We start from the raw sequence: 18,751 nt of genomic DNA, 5'->3' as shown, positions 1-18,751 counted from the left end.
ACTGACCAGCCTTTTTTGCAGGGTGACGGGAGAGATCATTGCCCTTGTCAGCAGGCCTCGAGGGATGTTTTAAATGGTGATGGAGCGTAGTGAGCGAAACCGCAAAGTTGTCTGGGACTGTCCAGATGTTCACATGTTTTCCCATGGATTACACAGGATCCTGTACCTCCCAAAGCTGTACACACAGTTTCACACTGTATATACAGCTTTATCAACAGGGTATCACAAACTGTGGTACCCCGTCCTCCTGGAATGTGGCGTTCCTGGTCAGTTAGAGGCCGTCCTGACAAGGGAAACTAGCGCCATAAACCCAGCACCGCTCCATTCATCAACAGTCCTTCTCTGTGCTTGAGTGGCCTTGAAGCTGTCACTGGTTAACAAAAGCTATTTGGGAAACCTGACTTGAGATTGCACTTAAAATGCTAATGGTGAACCGTTTGAATACCCAACAATTTTTGATGTCTGCTTTGGGACCTCTGTCCGAACTAAGGCAGGCCAAACCTTTTCATGTGCTTTAGATCCGGCTAATGAAACCGTCTTCATTTACACTTCCAAGCTTTCTGACATCTGGCACAATTACATCAGGATACTTTATTCAGAATTGTTGTTTGTTAGTGTTTGATTACCGTCTGGTTCACATGGATGTTTCTCCATTCATTCTCCATCTGGTCTGCGTGAGTGATGACTAACAGGTGAGATGTTTCACTAATAAGCGGTTTGGGAAGCTCGGAAGATGAGCCCATGTGTGAGGATGTCTGCTGCTCATTTCAGCGTTTCATTCATAAGAAAATCAGACGTTTGCGTGGACAGTCGGGCTCTGTTTGAGCGATGCGCCTCACATTCCAACTCGCGACTGGCCTTGAAGTTTTATCTGCACGCTGATCAAATATTTATTTATGACCGGCCACTACTCACGCTTAACAAATTGCATGTTTCTTGCACATTATTGAAGAAAGTGAATTGCAGCCAGTAGACATTTTTCCGTACAGATGTTGTCATCCAGAGCAAAATAATTCTCATTACTTTTTTTAAAAATAGTGTTGCTGCTCTAAAGATAGCTCACATGTCAGCTTCAGCAGATCTAGAAATTAAAATGGTGCTTTCACACATGATGGATTTCAACACTGAATTACTGCAGTTTTTTTTTTCTACTCTACTCTGGGAGTGATTGTGCTCACACAAGGAGCCAGGTTCAAACATGTGAGCACAGGCCCACTGAAGAGACCCTTGAGGTTTCTCATTCTGACTTTATCAGGGCAAAACATCTGGTTGGGCTGGTGCAAATGACAGTTTATTGTTGCTGCCATCCATGCAGCCATCAACCTACGGTGCTCTAAACCTGGGACTTTGTGTCTGTCTGTGTCTGTCGTCCCATGGTTCACATATTGTAATTTAAAGGAAGAGAAGGAGATTCTGGAGAAAGATGGTTGATTGTTGAGTCTCATTTACAGCTTGTCAAATACCAGCACTTTTGGTTGGTCTTCGACCTGAAATTCTGACCCAAAACGTTGGTATTTGACGACGTTTGAATGAGACTCGACAATCAACTATGTGTCCCCAGAGTCGCCCTTTCTTACCTTTCAGTAGAACATGTCTGTTAAGTTAACTTTTATTTTTACATTTGTATCACTCATCTTAAAGTGCTTCTCTGATTTGGTTGGTATTTCTTGCATATCTTTATGCAATCAATGCGTCATTAATATCTCCTGGTGACATGTTCACGATAAAAACAAGTACAATCCGTTCAGTGATGGATCTCCAGATATATCTGCCTGATTGCTGTAGAGGGGGGACTCCATAATTAATACTGGAATGTATTTTTATTGCTATCCTGTCACGGCTTGACTGGGCTCTCTGTTAGCTCAGACTCCAATGAAAGCATCTTCAGTTCTCCAACAGCATCCCGAATATTCAGACGTGTGTTTATGGTTATACAGCAGAGAGCAGGACCCAGAGTTCAGCTAAACACCTCGTGTGTTTAAGCTCTCAACAAAGCCGACTGCAGACCCCACTGATCTCCAGCACTCAGGCCGGTGGGGAGGCTTTGAACCGAGCAATAGAGCTCGCACATTAGTCACCAGGTGGTAAAGCAAAGCGTTTCTTCAAAGCGCCAGAAAGTGTTCTCCCAAAACAGCGATTTTAAACGTTTGTAAAGAGACATAACTTTTGATCAAAGCAGAAAGTTTTAGTCTCAGGTTTGTGTCTCATCAAAAAAACTCTCCACCGTGTGAATGATGGCTCTTTGTGTTCCTTGTGTTTCCTAAACGCTGCAATTATTATGCACTGACCTCACCAGAGTCACCCAGGGCGATGGAAGAGTGAGCAAAGATATGCAGGAGGCCCAGCTGTTGGTCCACCCGAGCCCCGGAGCAGTGACATTTAGCAGATGTCACACAAGTCGGAAGAGTTTTTGTCTTTCTTTTTTTTAGCGTCTTCAGGAATGCGATGCATAGTCATCTGTCTTTATACTAAAGCTGCAGCGATTAGTTGATCGAAAGAATAAAAATTGCACACTATTTATTTGGATTTTTCAAGCGAAAATGTCAACTAACTGCAAAGATTTGTTTCTTTTCTTTGTCATTTGTGATTAACAATTTTTCAGATTTTTATTTTAAACATTTTATAGAATAAATAATTAATCATGACAATAATCAGGAGATTATTAGATAATGAATGACATTTTCTAGGTCTGTTGATGTTTTCTGCCAGATTTCACACGTTTACACATCTAGTGGTTATAAAGCTGCATATTTTTGTCTCTTCTGAAACACCCTGAAATAATATGACTCTAAACCTTTCCAGGTAAATACAACACATCAGAAATGTAAAGCTTTTTTTTCATGACACATTGGGGGTGAAGCTGTTTCTGACTCAGATAATGTAAGAGCTAAATCAATCAGCTCTTGTATTGTGTCTTCTGGACTGTGCCTTTACATCTCCCTTCAGTTTAGGAAGTTCAGCCGGTCTTGTCTTTGGATTACAGGTCGTGCAATGTCTGCTAAAGCGATCTGCTTTTCTTAGTCTCGTACGGCCTGTCCTTTGCCTTTTTTGTGAATGTTGATATTTCCTATATTTTGGTCTGGGATTTATAAATGGGTTTGTTTGTTCGTGCTCCCCTGAGCACGGCTGCTTTGCCGATGCTTCTCAACAAAGGTCACAGTTTGGTTGGAGGCAGTTGTAGTAAGTTTGCATTTGCGTTTCATGAAGTGTGTTGATGCTCTTTACATTACTTTTGAAAGGGCAAATGTAATTGACCAGTTATCCTTTTTGATTTGTTCGAGCACATCAAAGATCTTTGCAAGTAACGGCAGTTGTTCCTGCTCCCATCAGGCACATTCACTTTGAGTCAACCCCCCAACAGCCTAATAGATCCTGGTCTAACATTACACCCTGCCATGCTGCCCTCCCTTCTAACCTCCAGTATATATCATGCGTACTGTGGCCTAATATCTGTTTTCTCCTCCTGTAGAAAACAGTGGGGTCTCCCTGCTGCAGCTGATCGGGGACCCTCCTCCAAGTGAGATCAAGCGGGTCTACGGATTCGACAACAGCCCCAGTTATGTCTTCGGCCCCGATGCCAACACAGGCCAGCTGGCCCGCGCCCACCTGCCGAGCCCCTTCTACAGAGACTTTGCCCTCATCTTCAACCTGAAACCCACCTCTGACAGGGGCGGCATCATCTTCTCCGTCACAGACGCCTCACAGCAGATCATGTATGTGGGCGTTAAACTGTCAGCCGTGCAGGGCGGCAACCAGAATGTCATCCTGTACTACACGGAGCCCGACTCGCAGCAGTCCTACGAGGCTGCCAGGTTCCTTGTACCCTCCATGAGGGATGCCTGGACTCGTTTTGCCATCGCTGTGAGGGACGAGAAGGTGATGTTCTACCTCAACTGTGACACGGACCCTCAGGTGACGCGCATCGAGCGGTCCCCGGACGAGATGGAGCTGGAGGCCGGAGCGGGGGTCTTTGTCGGGCAAGCCGGAGGAGCTGACCCTGACAAGTTTCTGGTGGGTACACAGACTTTTTCTGTTGTGAACAAAACAATATTCAGACCCGTGATAGCAGGAAATTCAAGTCTTTAGGTGTTTATGAAATAGAAAAAATATTTTCAAGAGGCTTCTGCACTGAATCAATCAGACTTATTCTTGTATTCTTGTATTATCACATTCCCAAACTGCTTCTCTCTAGAGACAACATGACCTGTGATGAGGCAGGACTGCTGCCGGAAAACTACAGCATCATGTTTTGACTTTGCACTCGGTCACATGAATCATCTTGGCTGAATAACTCTCATATGATTTGATTGCTCAAATTGGTCCTCCTCTAAACCATAACATAAATGTCCACATCACCTCAGCATCTTCCTCAGAGTAGTCTGCAAATAATTGGAAGGCCTCACAGTTGGTAATTAACTCCAGTCATTTGACGGCTGTAAATCTCAGCAGTTGACCGCAACAACTGCTGACCTTAGCTGTTAGAGGGTTATGGTAGTTCGCCCGTGGCTACCTGCAAGTAGAAAACATGCAACTGTGGGCCGTGCCATCAGTGATAAATGTTCATCCTGCAGCTAATGATTTAAAAAGATAAACCGTGGCCTGTAGGTACAGTAGTTTTTTTTCACTTTCGCACAAATCCAATTAAAACAAATTAAGAAAAAGTGACTAGTTGTCCAAGATAATGGAGAAGAAAATGGGAAGAAAGCCTCTGTATCTTTTTTATTAATCTGTTTATCTTTTTAAAGCTGGTATTTTATTTTCTTGTGTATCTTTTTCTGGTTTTTCTTCGTGTCTGGGTTTTGGTTTTTGTTTGCACTGATGTGGAATATGTCTTTAATTCATGCTAATCTTCTTTATTTCTCTAGATATTTAGACTTTCACTGTCTCAGATGGAAGCTGTTCAACCATATTCAACAGATGGCTGACTTCCATCAGCATTAAGTGGCCTTATTTTCATGACCTTGTTGTCTTTCTTCTTTTGAGTTAAAGTTTAACATGATGTTTTTCTTTGCAGTTCAGTGTTGCCGAGCACGGCATGAAGGCTCGCTGTATACATCGACATAAATAACCTCCCTGTTCTGTTAATAAGACCGAGTTGAGGCTATAAACACAGAAGCACTTTTAACTTTACAGGCAAGGCAGGAAAACTGGGATATTCCCTTTTTTAATAACAATAATCAGAGATAAGAAATCTTTACACTACTTAATTTGTCCTAATTCAAAATGAGTTGTTTCCATCTGGTTCCAAGCACTTGAAATAAAGTTTGCTCAGCTGAAACATCATCTCTCGCTTCCTCTATCGGCTTTAATCTTTTTTATTGCCGTGTTTGAAGACAGACTTTTATTTTGTTGTAAACCGCAAGTTTTTCTTGTTTTATTACACAAACCCATCTATGGTATTTCCTTGTGGTCGGACACTTAGTCAGAACGATGTTTTACAAGCTGCTTATTTGGGGAAAAAAAAGGAACTTAACCCCGTTTCTTGTGTCAGGACTTGTTAGTCGTGCTGTTTGTTGACCCTAGCGTGACCCTAAGCTGGAGAGGTCTCGTGAATTTAATTTCTATAATCACATTCAGACTTTTGGAGCATCTTTGGCGTCTAAATATTTACATTTTGTACTTATAAAATGGACGTTCCAGTTTGAAACAGGATTTGTTTAGTAGATGTCCCGATTTCTTATTATCCATCACGAGTAAAAGAAACATGCTGCAGTGACAGTTTGGTCCTTCTGCTCTGGATTGAAGATTCATTGTGAAGATCTGAAGCAGTTTGTTAGAAAAGACCGTGACACGTCGACTAAACATTGTACAAGTTACAAAAAAAACTATTAAAAGCCTGTGTAGATACAGAGTTTAAAGGTCAAAGAGCCTCTTGTCATTTATCTTCAAAGCTCTCTTAAAAAGCCCATTTGACTTTTTTGTTCTCAGGACATAAATGTGTCGACTTCAAATATCTCAGCCAGCAGCAGAGAAACCACCTCTTCATGCAGAGCTAAAGGCCCTTTGATAGGCAGGGCAGATAGCATTCATGCTATCTGTGTGAGCATCCTGCATGGGAGCATGTATCAGATGAAGTGTGTGTGTGTGTGTGTGTGTGTGGGGCAGAGATAGTGGCACTTCACAGGCTCAGGCTCAAACTGGAGACTTCAATAGCTCCTCTGATTTTGTGGAAAAAAGGGGAATTCCCTGCAAAATATCAGCAGAGATAAGCCTCCGTATCTGTACGTTGAAAGTGAGACATCTTATGTGAGCGAGAGAACAAGTGCTGTTCTCACACTATTGTATTGTATCATCAAACATTAACGCGTCTCGTCCTTGTGTGTAACAGGGGGAGATCGGTGAGCTGAGGGTGGTGGGAGACCCTCGTGCTGCCGAGAGACACTGCGAAGACGATGAAGACGACTCCGATATGGTGAGTGACGAGTAATCTCATTTTCGAGGCGACATGCGATTGAAATGTTGCAGACAACAGAAACACTGTTTGTCAGAAAAGATAAAATTACGTCTGGTGATGAGACACGTTTCAATCTAATTGACTGTTGGCAGCAGCCTTCCACCCCCGAGCAGCGAATGTCCAATCATGTAATAAGTGGTAACCAAGTGTTTTCACGTTTCACATTATTTTAATGATAGAAGCATCTGTTTCACAACTAGGACTCCCACTGTAGGGAAGCCGACTCTGGAAAGTATAGAAGGACTAACTATCACTGAGCTACAGTACAAGAAAAATGCTGTTTCTTTATTTCCATGTCAGCCATCGTGTGCACAGTTAAACAGCTTTTTACTAGAGATGTTGTAGGTTAACTCTGATGTAGTGAGCTGCCGACATGTTTTGTAGAATAAGATTTTTTTTTAAGATTAAATTGTGATCAATTCTGACTGTTTTACGAGCATTTTCTCGGTTTTACACAAGTTGATTGGTCTCAGTTTAAACATCCCTCCTTTCAATAAGATTACCGTTTCAAATCGAGTCGGCAGGAAACACGGTTTTACACCAGCTCACGGAGAATATTAGCTTAATTAACTAACTAGTTACGGCTGACAACATCTGCAGCGACAGTTCGTTTCAGCCAGCAGAAAACTGACGGGAGTGAGATGACTGTTTTAGTTCAACCTCTGTCTGAAATCTAGATCTAGAATTGTAGATCTGCCTCGTTCATCGTCGTCACATGTATGTGCCGTGTGAGGATGTAAATCTTGAGTAACTTAGTAACTAAGTTAATGGTCAATTCTGTTAAAAAGAATAATTTAACTAGTAGAGATAACAATAAGTAACTAAAGGTTCAAACTGTTAATTTAGGGAAGAGAAAAAACCTGAAGTAACACACTTAATGACATTTTACAATAAGTTTGTTGATTTATTCCTGCATCACTTCTCACCAGCAGTGACTCTGTCACAGATAAGAGTCTGACAGCAGCCTGTTCACCGCTGACCCTGACCACCCACACAAACACAGGTGCATCACTGCAGCCCACCAGCAGCCTTTTACTGTTATTTAGTAAAACATTGCCTCGGCAGCTGTTCTGCTCGCTGAGACCACCAAACCCTCGTCCCGACTGACGGAACGAGCTTCAACATTTTACCCCGTGTCGTCGTCGAATCTTTTAGATGTTGTTTGGATTAGATGGGAAAATCACATTCCAGGTGGAAAATGACGGGTTTCTGATTTCAGGATGTGTCTTTTATCTGACATGATCACCTCACACACAGCTGCTCCCCGAGCTTTCAAGTGTGAGACCTGTTTACTGTGTTGTACATCGTCTGATACAACAAATATAACAGCATTCAAAGTACAAATACTTTGTTATTGTACCTAAGTCGATTTTTCAGGCACATGTATCCGTACTTTACTTTTTCAGACAACGTTTTTTCTTTTCCTCTCTACATTTGAACACAAATATCTGTCATTTCTACTTGTTACATTTTCAAAACAGGCTCGTTACTCTAGTTTTAATGCATTTGAGGGGGATTATGCGTTCACAAACAACTGGGACAAATCCTAAGTTTAATACTCTTTGAACTATATTAATATGACATTAGGGTTCAGTTGCTTTGCACAGAAAGAACTTCTTACTTTTATACTTTGAGTACATTTCCGAGCCTGTACTTTATTACTTTTACTTGAGTAAAGAAGTTGAATCAGTACTTCCATTTTTCTTTTTTCCCACGAACATCTTTACTTCTGCTTGAATAAAGAAGCACAGAAATAAAGACAGCTTAGAAAAGGGGAAATAATGCTTCCACACAGAGCAACAAGAGGTTATGTATGTGAAATATGCACGTTGTCCTAAATTGCTAAATTCCTTTTGAAGCTGACTTAATTTGACCAAGAATTCAAGTGGAGTTCATGAACGGGACAACGCACACACAGTTAAAAGAAGATTGAATAAAACAAATGATGAACATCTTGTGGACATTTTAAATTGAATTTAAAATGTATGATTGGTCTCCTCAGGCTTCAGGTGAAGGAAGCGGCTACGTGGAATCCAGACCTCCAAAACCAGCCGTGGACAACCACAGATGGACGGTACGAAGCAACTCTGTGTTTATTACTGAGCTCTTTGTCTCATTTCAAACATGTGACTTTACTCACCAGCTTTTGTTTTGTTTGCCTTCATTATTTTAGCTCGGCTTAATTACTTTTCATTAATAACGGCTCGTTCCATCACAGTTAATCTATCGTCCTCATTCTTCTTGATACACCTTTGACAGATTAACAGTCGGTCTTCCATTTTCTCACTGGAAATTGCACTGGAACCAGATAGGTTTGATGTGAAGTTGTAAATCAAGAGTGCTTTGTTCAAACAGCTGATCAAGCCTGACATGTACACCCGGCTAACGAAGATTATTAGCAGCGCTCGGTGCATCTGCAAACCGAGTCATCCCAGTGTAAGATGGACCGCAGATGTCTCAGGTTACTCGGTTTAAGCGAGTGAACACTCATCTCTCAGGAGAGATTAAAAACTGCTGAGTTGATGTCTGGAAATCGAGCTGCTTCTGTCTTATACATTTAGGGACAAAGACTTTGTACACAGAGAGTTTCCTCTTCGGGACGAGAAAGAAAAATGACCTTGGAGAGTTGAAACGGGACTTCCCCGAAGTTTGGGAGTTAATATTAAAATCCTTCTGGAGTTTTATTGCTCTCATATTTTGCTCATAGCTGTTTGAATGGAAAAGGAAAACAAGCCGGAAGAGTTTTGAGCTCTGAATGTCAGTTTTAGCTCAAATACCAGGAGCTTTACCTGGTGTCAGGTGAGGTGTGTGTGTGCTTTGGACAGATGTAGCTGTAGACTTGTCACCTGGATGAAGGCCAAACCCAACAGATATCACAAGATGGATGACAGATGATAAAGCACCGTGCACACTGGCAATGTTCCACTCACTGACTCACTCACACCAGCCCTTTTTATAGAGATCGTTAAACTTAACAAAACAACTGTCGCCCCAGTTTGTATTTTAGGTAGCATGTCGGCATTCTGCCAGCCGAAGAGGCACGACGTGTAACACAACAGCGCCGGCATCCAGTGTGATGTTGGGCGCTGCTTTCTAAATGAAAAGGTTTTAGGAGCTTGTGGAGCTCATCGTCCCTCCAGTTCTCAGACCTTTTGTCTTCTTAAATATCATTTTTGGGGGATTTTTAGCCAGTTTGCAGACATTTTTGTTGCTGTCCTTCTTCTTTGAGTTAGATGTGGGTCGCACACACAACATGTTATCAACATGTCACATCCCTGTCCTGTCCTGCCGCCTCGCCAGCTCGCTCTTTTTTACACAAACATCGATTTCGGTGCTGTGCCTTCCTCCACTGCTGCCTCCAGAGATGACCCAACTAGGATCACTTCAAATTACAATCGATCAAAACTGCCAAATCTAATATTTCTTTCCTTATTGTTCCGACTTCAAAACAAGATAATTAGCCCAGTCGACAGATTAAAACATTTGATTTTTACGTTTCTTCAAACTGTGGATACGTTCACATTTGTTTGTGTCATATGGAGCATATCAACCTCTCAACACTACAGCTGATAGCTGAAGATTAAGCTGAGGAAACTGAAGCTTTCGAGCCAGAGACGGGATACATTTGACGGGATGTCGGGACATTTGTCACAACATTAAACGTACATTGCCAAACTTTATTTTGCCGACTGGGTTCCACCTCTGGCTGGCTGCCCCCTACAGCCCACTCAAGGACCTCTGTCGGTCCCATTGACCCCAGTTTGAGAACCACTACTCTAAATCGTTGCATGTACTTCTATCTTTTTCGGTGTCTTCCTTCATCTCTACTTTAGTCACTTCCTCTATCTCCCCTCTTTGTCATCCTGTCTTCCTCCCTCTGCTTCCCGTCTCTCTCACACTCACGCAATCAGATTCCACAGACACCCACTCACGTCTCCCCACCGTCACAGATATCCACGCACCTCCGCCCTGCACCACCACCACCACCACCACCTCCTCCTCCTCCCGTGTGCGTGCATGTACTCCCCCTCGCAATTATAGTGAAGAGTTAGAAAAACCAGATGTCAATTTGGACTCGATCTGATCCAAGTCAGAGGCCCCCCCACCCCCCACGCCTCCAGGCTTTGTTATTCTGACTGCTTTCTCAATCAGCTGTGCACAGGAACTCACAGAGGTGGAAAGAAAAGTTGGAGACGGCGAGGGAGGGCAGGGTCGGGTACCTCAAATCGGAAGTCTCTTCATCGTGCTCTGCCTTGATGCCCTGCGACTTTTACAAGGGGGCTTTTTCCATCTGCTCAGCAGGCATCATGTAATATGCGATGTGATGTAAAAGACAACAGCTGGCATCTTAATTCCTACCTGCCGACATTTTTGTTTTCCATCTGATGTCTGTTCACACAAACCTACACTCTGCATACAATTGTCCGACCGGTGCAATTAAGGCAAGTCCGGGCAGAGGCGAGCCAGAGAGGGAGAGTCGTACGAGTGTAACTTTCCATTTTGTCATCCGAGGAATTCGTGGTGATAGATGTCGAGGGTAGTCGGTCATCCTTAACAGTGTCGCTGCAGGAATTCAAGTGTCCCCTTAAGCATGAAGGCCAGACAGGAAGTGATGCAAGAGCATGATGCTAACAGGGTGGGATGCTAAAGGAGTGTTTCAGGTAGATTACAGCCACTTAGTTGTTGTCTGTAATGACCATCAGGTAAAGAAAGACCATCTGAAGTCTTCATGGGAACAAACGTAAGGCTGTTGTGTATAAATAGTTAAACTATAATGAGAGCTGTAGGCTCGACTTGACTTGGCGACCCATAAATAATAAAAACTGATCTGCTGTATGTAGTCGTGCCTGTTGGAGTTCGGCCAAACTGTCATGAAAAATTTATAGAATAACCACGATGTGTGCAAAGTCTCCATCATGTAATGCAAACTGTCAGCTGCCTGCACCAGAACAAAATGCACAAAAACTATAAATTCAGATTAAAGAAATGAGCCTTTCATTATCAGATTAATTCTACTCTCCTTCCTGTTCTCCCCTCGGCAGCCGTGAAGAGGATCCTGACGTACAGATCGTTTAATTATCTGCTTATTCCTGCTTTTACTTTTACTAGAGCGACTTTTGTTATTATTTAATGCGTTTTCACATGCGTACTTCCTCACTTATTATCAAAAATCAACATTTTTTATGTCACACGTTCTGTGTTAAACAAGATGGTAAAGAGGGAGACCGCCTAGGTGAGGAATAATATCTAATTAACTGTTTTGTGTATAAATGCTCCGGCAGCTTTAATGGTTGATGATCTGACTGCTGACAAGACAGTTTGGAGAAACTCTAACATAATGCTGTTAAACGCAGCCAGCACACTGTGCATTGTAATCCTCAGTGAGATCTAATAATATCGATCGTAGTTGAGCCTCATTAGTTAAGTTGAACGCAGCAATAATGAGTCTTTGTAGTGTTCTCGACGAAAAAGTCCTTCAGGCATTTATAATAAAAGTTTGGTTCAGTTGTTCACATTCAGCAGCACTAACAGCGCTCTACAGTACACTATAAAAAATATAAAGTTGTCTTAACATAATACACATGACCGCTGCCTGAAGAAAAAAGACTTAAGTTATACTGACGAGATCTGAGAGCTGACCACCAGTTCTGCTCATGTCTTTCACTCATAAGCGGTATCAAATGACATGAAAACAACTCTAGCGAAGATGCTGACCTCGGAGTTATTTGTACATATTTCCTCCCATTTGTGCTTTCCCTAAAAAAACGTGCACAGAGGCTTTAAAATCTGCAATCAGGGCACTCACAGTCCACTTCTACTCGATAAGCAGAACAAGTCAGAGAGAACACATTAAATATATTAAATTACATTTACCAAGAAATGATTAGGTGCAACAGAAAGGATCACAATCTGCACAAGTGTTTTTAATCATGAGTCCTGGTGTGGGCCTGGGGAAAAGTGAAGCTGAGTGCTAAAGGAGCCTTGATTTGACTTTTTTCAAATAAATTCCAAGCACCAAGTGACCGAGTCTCAATGAAACGCTGCAAAATTTAGAGGGAAAAAGGTAAAAAATCTTGACTGCGTCTTTCTGCACCTTCTCCCATTTATCATCAAATAAAGGGAGAGTCTAACCTTTTTTTTATAAACGGCCTGTTTTTCTTTCATTCTTAGGAAAAACACAAAAACATATGCCAAGCTCCCTCTGTGAGATACTCCACAGGGCTTGCATTGAAAAAAAGGATTAAAAAAAAAAAAACATCCTCCGCTCCTGCAGAGGTGGAGTATGTTCATCGCCGAGGGAGCTGCATACCTGCTCTTAGATTCGGGGGGTTGTGTGGTTCAAATCCATCAACACTATGTTCTAAAGGATCGGAGCCTCCCGCCCGTCGTCCCCGGCTGTGATGGATAGGTGAAGGAGTGAAACAAGCGGGGTATTCTTTATCACATTAATACATATATCAACTTTAGAAGAGTCAATAGTGGTCCGGCCAAAATTCTTAGCATAGTCAGCGCCGTGCAACGCGGCGAGGGAGAGAAGCTTCCCAGAGAGGAAACTGGTTAATTATCAACACTGGCTTCACTCGGCCCTTCAGCCGCCCCCCCGCCTCAGACATTCTTCATCCCGAAGACTCGTTTGAATTCCACAGGTGACAATCGAGGTGTGTCACCGGTGAAGAATGAGCTACAGGCGGGGGGTGTTTGCATTATTCACCTCCTCCCCCCCAGCCAACAATCGCTCCTGTTGCTTCTGTCAGTCCTGCTGTGTTTGTACTAACAGACAACACTTCACTATAAAGGATGCACAGTTCTTCTTTTATAAAAGCATCATTTCTGTCTCTATTGTGACAAAATGCAGTCGTATACACAGAATGTCTTTAGCTTTATGTTTTGCTTTCCCCTGGCAGAAAGTGCTGATGAAATAATAACGCTGTGTGTGCTTTGATTGACGTTAGCTACGTAGCTAACCTAATGCTACGTCAACAGAGGGTTGCCTAGCCTACACAGCTAACAACAAGCCCACAACACAAACAGGGATAAAAGGACATTTACCAGCAACATTCAGTGTCCAGCCTATCTTAGAGCTGTGTTCCTGCTGGCCTTCATGATGTTCACAGGCCGAGGTACCAGACGTCTGACAGCGACGAACACATAAACTGCAATTACTGACGACAACAACAGTTTGACAAAAAAGGGAAAGGAAAGCTCTTGTTCTGTCCTTGGTTTCTCAGTCTCACGCCGGTGTAGAGCTGGGAAACAGTGTTTTCAGTCAGGAAGAGAGCTTTGACTGCACAAACCGTAAACAGTAGTGCCAATGAAAGTTCTCAAACTTTTTTTTGTCGGGATTGTTTGGGATTTCATGTTAACAAGCTGACTTTTTCCCACGCTGTGGCATTCTTCTGGCATTGTTTTCAAGGCTCTTCAATGAGGGGGGATACCAGAGGAAACAGCCATAAAATCTACAGCAGGCTTCCTGTAAATATCATCATCTACTACTCTTTTTTAAATATGTTTCTTTTTCCCTGCAGACGACTCCTCCATCTTCCCGACCCATTCAGCAGCCACCGGTGATCAGGAAAGAGGAAGTGTCAGTTACAAGAGAAACAGGTGAGTTTATCTGGATACAATCAACACTTCCTGGATAAAAAACGGCTGGATTTCTTTTTTCATTGTTTCGGATTTAAAGATCACACACAGTCCTTTAGTTGGACCACCATCAGCACTAACTTCAGATGGATTTTTGTGTTTCTGTATTTATGAGCTGCACAGACGAACAGTTTAACATACTTTTTATCAGCCCTCTTCAGAGTGTTTTTACAGATGCCTTTGGATCTGCCCCCTTGCTGTTTGTGCACACATCCCTTCATAAATTTAGATTTTTTACTCACAAAGATGGAAAATAGATGCTGTACTTCCCCATGAAGCCGACACGTGACTCGGCTCACCTGAGGGAAATGTTTCTGACAGCACACAGTGTCGCAGGGTTCATGTTTCCTTGAACACGCTTGTCTGATCTAGTCGGAAACAGATTCACTGACGCTTGTCTCCATCTAGTGGACATGAGGATTAATGCAAACTAGAGGTTGGAAGTTGTGAGAAGCACTCGAGTGTCAGTGCAGGTGTTAATAAGTAATGTTCACTACTTAGATTCATTTGGAGAAGGATCTTCATACTTAATACTTACCCATTATTTAATTAAGTGATTAATCCAGAGATCATATGAAAAAGATTTTTGTTGTCTGTTTTTGCTGCATTTTCAAAAGTTGTTCCAGTAGAGGATAAGACAAACTGCCTGGTGTCATCAAATTATCATTAAAGCCACTTGGTGTAAGATTTAAAAAATACCGTTGGCTCCATCTGGTGGTACTGACAGGAATGACAAATTGTAAATAATAGTCTGAGTTTGACCTACTGTGGCACAACATGGCTTTCGTCTGCAACATAACGTGTATAAACATAATTTGTGGAGCAGTGTCACATTTTAGGTGAGCCTGACTTAAAAAAAGCATCGATATTAACTCTAAATGTGAAGATACAGGCCTGTGAAAGAGCGTTTAACAGATCTCAGTAGTCATGATTGGGTGAAGAGGAAGCAAGAGACAAAAAAATGACTCTACTGTCAGTACTGTATGTTCAAAAACCCTGACTTTCCCAATTAATCTGAAACTGGGAAAAATATTTAAAAATGTCTGTAAATGTCTGTTTGTTAAAGGGTAACTCCACCAGTTTTACACATTTAAATGTGGGGAGTACAGCTGCATATGTGAAAAAGTAGTATAAAGCATTTTGTGGCTCCACAGGAAGCTGCGTGTAATCTGACCTGCCTCCAGTGATGTCACTCAGTGGCTAAATTGCATTGTGGGTAGTGTAGGCACCAGATTTTGGAAGAAGGAAGAAGAGAGTCTATGAAAAAGTATCGATTTTGTTCATTTGTTTTTAAACCATCCATAATGACTCCAACAGACCAGTGGACTGCTTTTCAAAACCTGGTGCCTACATTACCCACAATGCAACGCAGCCACTGAGTGACATCACTGGAGGCAATTTATCAGATTACATGCAGCTTCCTCTGGAGCCACAAAAGGTTTTATAATACTTTTTTAAAATACCACACAACAGTGGGCGCAAAAACAGCGAATCATAGAGAAATAAATTAAAAATGTAATAGAAGAGATGGAATTTATGAGCAATAAAGCAAGAAAGATATAACAGAATATGAAAGAACATAAAATCATTTTAATAGACATTACAAAATATTTTCCAAACACTTGTCTGCACGGCTTTTTAACCTGAAGCACCGACTCAGCTGCTCTGATGTTAAGTGGGACTTTGTTCCACATGGATCCATGAAGCTGACATGAAACAGTGTAAACCTGGAGACTTAATGTAACACTGTCTTTTGGTTGTGTTCAGCGAGCGACTCCGAGCACGTTTCAGTCTCTGCGGGGTCCAGGCCCGGACTTCCCGGGTCACCAGGTGGGTCGAGGGGGTTTAAAACACAGAGACAAGCATCCACATCGCCTGTGTTTTTTATTATTTCCTTTTATATTCTCTGGTCTGATGTTCTGCCTGCCTCATGTGTACTCCTCATGCAGGACCTCACATGGATTTCAAAGGGGCACAAGTGCAAGAAAGCATGAATCTTTGTGTTTTATGCTTTTGAGTTCATGAAGGGTGGTGGACATGTTTGTATAGAGGACAAAGAGGACAAAAAACTCAGCTGTAGCTCCCTGAAAAAACATGCAAAAACAGAAAATGGAATTTTTATATCTCTTAGAGAAATATGAAGAATTGGACACGCAGGGCTAGCTGCATATGAGCTGAGCCTAGTGATGCTATGATATGACGTTTAGATGCATGAGATCTGTTTCTCCATCGCTAAACCCTTAAACTGAAATACTGAAAAAGCCGGACATCATTCTGCGGTGCTTGGCAGCTTTGTTGGAGATCAGCGACATGAAGAAGTGGGCCGCATTTCATACAAGCTCCACTGAAGGTGACACGTTCAGTGGGAAGAGTTTAAGGTCAATTCAGCTCACAACAGAACATAAATCTCAGGATGGTCATGCATGCAGGTGTGGGGAAGGTGTATTCAGACATGGCCTTTTAAATTACAGCCGTGCACGCTGGGATTCTCGCTCCATCGAGCAAAGAGTCATTTTCATTTTCCTCTTCTCCCCTCTTCTTTTTGGGTCCTGTTTATTGTTTGGGATGTGGGATACAAGCATTAATCATTTCTGAAAGGTCTTTTCAGGAGGGTATTAATGACTCCGTCCTGTGTCGTTGTTTTCAGGGCCAGACGGGGCTAAAGGAGACAAGGGTGACCGAGGGGACAGAGGAGAGAAAGGAGAACGGGGTCCAATCGGGCCGAAGGGGGAATCTGGATTTGGCTCGAGCTCACGAGGTGGAGCCCGTGGAGAGAAGGTTTGGACTTTTTCAACTTAGATCGTGAAAAGAAAACTTGTATTAGAGCAGCACACTTTAGTGTTTGTCCTGCAGTTTTGCAGAGAGTTTGGATGCACTGCTGACGCAGGAAAACTTTATTTTAAGCAGATTTGTCCTTTAAGGTTGAGACGGGGACACAAAGTCAGTTGTTGTGAGGACGAGCAAGGACAGCAGCGATGTGAGCTGTGGTGAAATCTCCCAAAGCAACACTAGAGGGAGCTGCAAGTCCTAACTGCATGCAAACATGTGCATTACGTTGAGCCACTTCTATGTTCTTTGTGGACATTTTGTGTTTTTATTACATTTGGTACATTTAAATATAAGGTGTACACACGTGTGTGTAGATCTTTTGTCTTATGAAGCCTAAATGTCATCACAAATCAAATGGAAAATCCTCTGACGTGACGACGCTGTTACAAAAACAACACACATATAACACACCTGCCCCAATATACAGTCAACCTACAGGAAAATATAAGTAACTATAAGTAGTGTGAGACACAAACAAGGTGTAAAGAAGCACAACACAGGACAAACACTAAAAACACAACAAAGTTTATATTCTGATTCAGCTCGTGTATATTATGTTGGTTAATGTCATCAGTTATAAAAAGTTTTAGAGGTTGGTTATTTTTTTGTTATACAGAGAGTTTATCTCTGCGACTCAGCAGAATTTCATTTCCACCGGTGCAGCCGGCTCCACGGTACAGATGTTGACACACCGACTCATCTCTGTTTCTTCTTTGAATTTTCAGGGGGAACCGGGGGAGAAGGGATTAAAGGTAAGTGAGAGATCGTCTCATTTTGTGTGGTGACTTTCAGCATTTTGATTCAAGTCGCCTGGAAGTAAAGCTACAGAGATGTTAAATAAGGACTGTTGGTCTGTGTCACTCGCTCCTCTTCAACATCACCAGTTTAATACATTTATGTAACAGCTGTCAATGATCTGAGCCTGGACTTCTCAAAGTCTGGACCTCAGACAGGGCAGCATGTCGAGCCTGACCCCGCGAATACCTCGTCTAAAGAAGGCTACAATACTTAATGAAGTGTAAATGACATCACTTTGAGATTTATCGATGCTTCCCTCCTCTGCTGTGTTTGACACACACAGTTGGACGGGGACATCATGGTGCATTCAAGTGCACCTTGTAAACTCAGAAATCTGCACACTAATGGTCACAAAGGCTGTTTAACATTTCAACATTCAAATAGGGGAATTCAGTTGTGTTGTGTACATAAAAGCTCACATGTGTAATCCCTCTTGTTTAATCTCTACCTCAGTTAACAGTTATTCTTCTTTATCTCCAGGGCAGCGCAGGCTTTGGCTACCAAGGAACGAAGGGAGAGCCTGGACCTCCTGGGCTCCCCGGTCCCGCTGGCCCTCCAGGGCCCGCAACAGAGTTTTCGGTCGGCAGTGACGGCTCAGTTTCCTCCAGTGGCCCTGGACCCCGAGGACCAGCTGGACCACCAGGTACCCCGGGCCCCCAGGGACCACCAGGAAATGATGGAGAGCCAGTAAGTAGATCAAGAACTTTTTTCTTATTTTCATTTTTTCTTCTTTTGTTGCATGTCCTGCTGAGAGTTTCATCCAAAGATTCAAATATTCAATATTCCAAAATCAAAATTTCTTTCTTACAACTTGTGTTTGTTTCAATCTCACAGGGCGATCCTGGTGAGGATGGAAAAACTGTAAGTAGTTTTTTTTCCTGCACAACACTCAGAACACCAGTGAAATGAATGGAATGATGGATTGTTAAAGTTGATTATCGTTTCCTCTCAGGGTCCTGAGGGACCTCCCGGCTTTCCAGGAACACCAGGTGACTCTGGACCTAAAGGAGACAAGGTAACAAGCTC

The 18,751-nt window shown here is 42.5% G+C and overlaps 1 protein-coding gene across 4 annotated transcripts in view; it reads left to right on the top strand.

Moving 5' to 3' along the window:
• col18a1a (collagen type XVIII alpha 1 chain a) overlaps window positions 1–18,751 on the top strand; it is an 85,424-nt gene that overhangs the window by 53,267 nt on the left and 13,406 nt on the right. For 2 of the 4 annotated variants that reach the window (XM_084361307.1, XM_084361305.1), the window contains 10 exons: window positions 3,470–4,011; window positions 6,329–6,412; window positions 8,457–8,528; window positions 13,981–14,059; window positions 15,866–15,928; window positions 16,746–16,876; window positions 17,653–17,679; window positions 18,206–18,412; window positions 18,560–18,586; window positions 18,678–18,740. In XM_084361307.1, coding sequence (XP_084217433.1) covers window positions 3,470–4,011; window positions 6,329–6,412; window positions 8,457–8,528; window positions 13,981–14,059; window positions 15,866–15,928; window positions 16,746–16,876; window positions 17,653–17,679; window positions 18,206–18,412; window positions 18,560–18,586; window positions 18,678–18,740 — 1,295 coding nt within the window. The remainder of the gene's footprint in view (window positions 1–3,469; window positions 4,012–6,328; window positions 6,413–8,456; window positions 8,529–13,980; window positions 14,060–15,865; window positions 15,929–16,745; window positions 16,877–17,652; window positions 17,680–18,205; window positions 18,413–18,559; window positions 18,587–18,677; window positions 18,741–18,751) is intronic. The other 2 variants (XM_084361308.1, XM_084361306.1) reach the window with 1 other exon arrangement.

This window comes from Pagrus pagrus (genome assembly GCF_965226575.1).
Source record: "Pagrus pagrus genome assembly, chromosome: 9".
Lineage (NCBI taxonomy): Eukaryota > Metazoa > Chordata > Actinopteri > Spariformes > Sparidae > Pagrus > Pagrus pagrus.
The sequence above is the reverse complement of the archived record's forward strand: the minus strand, read 5'-3'. Positions and strand labels throughout refer to the sequence as shown.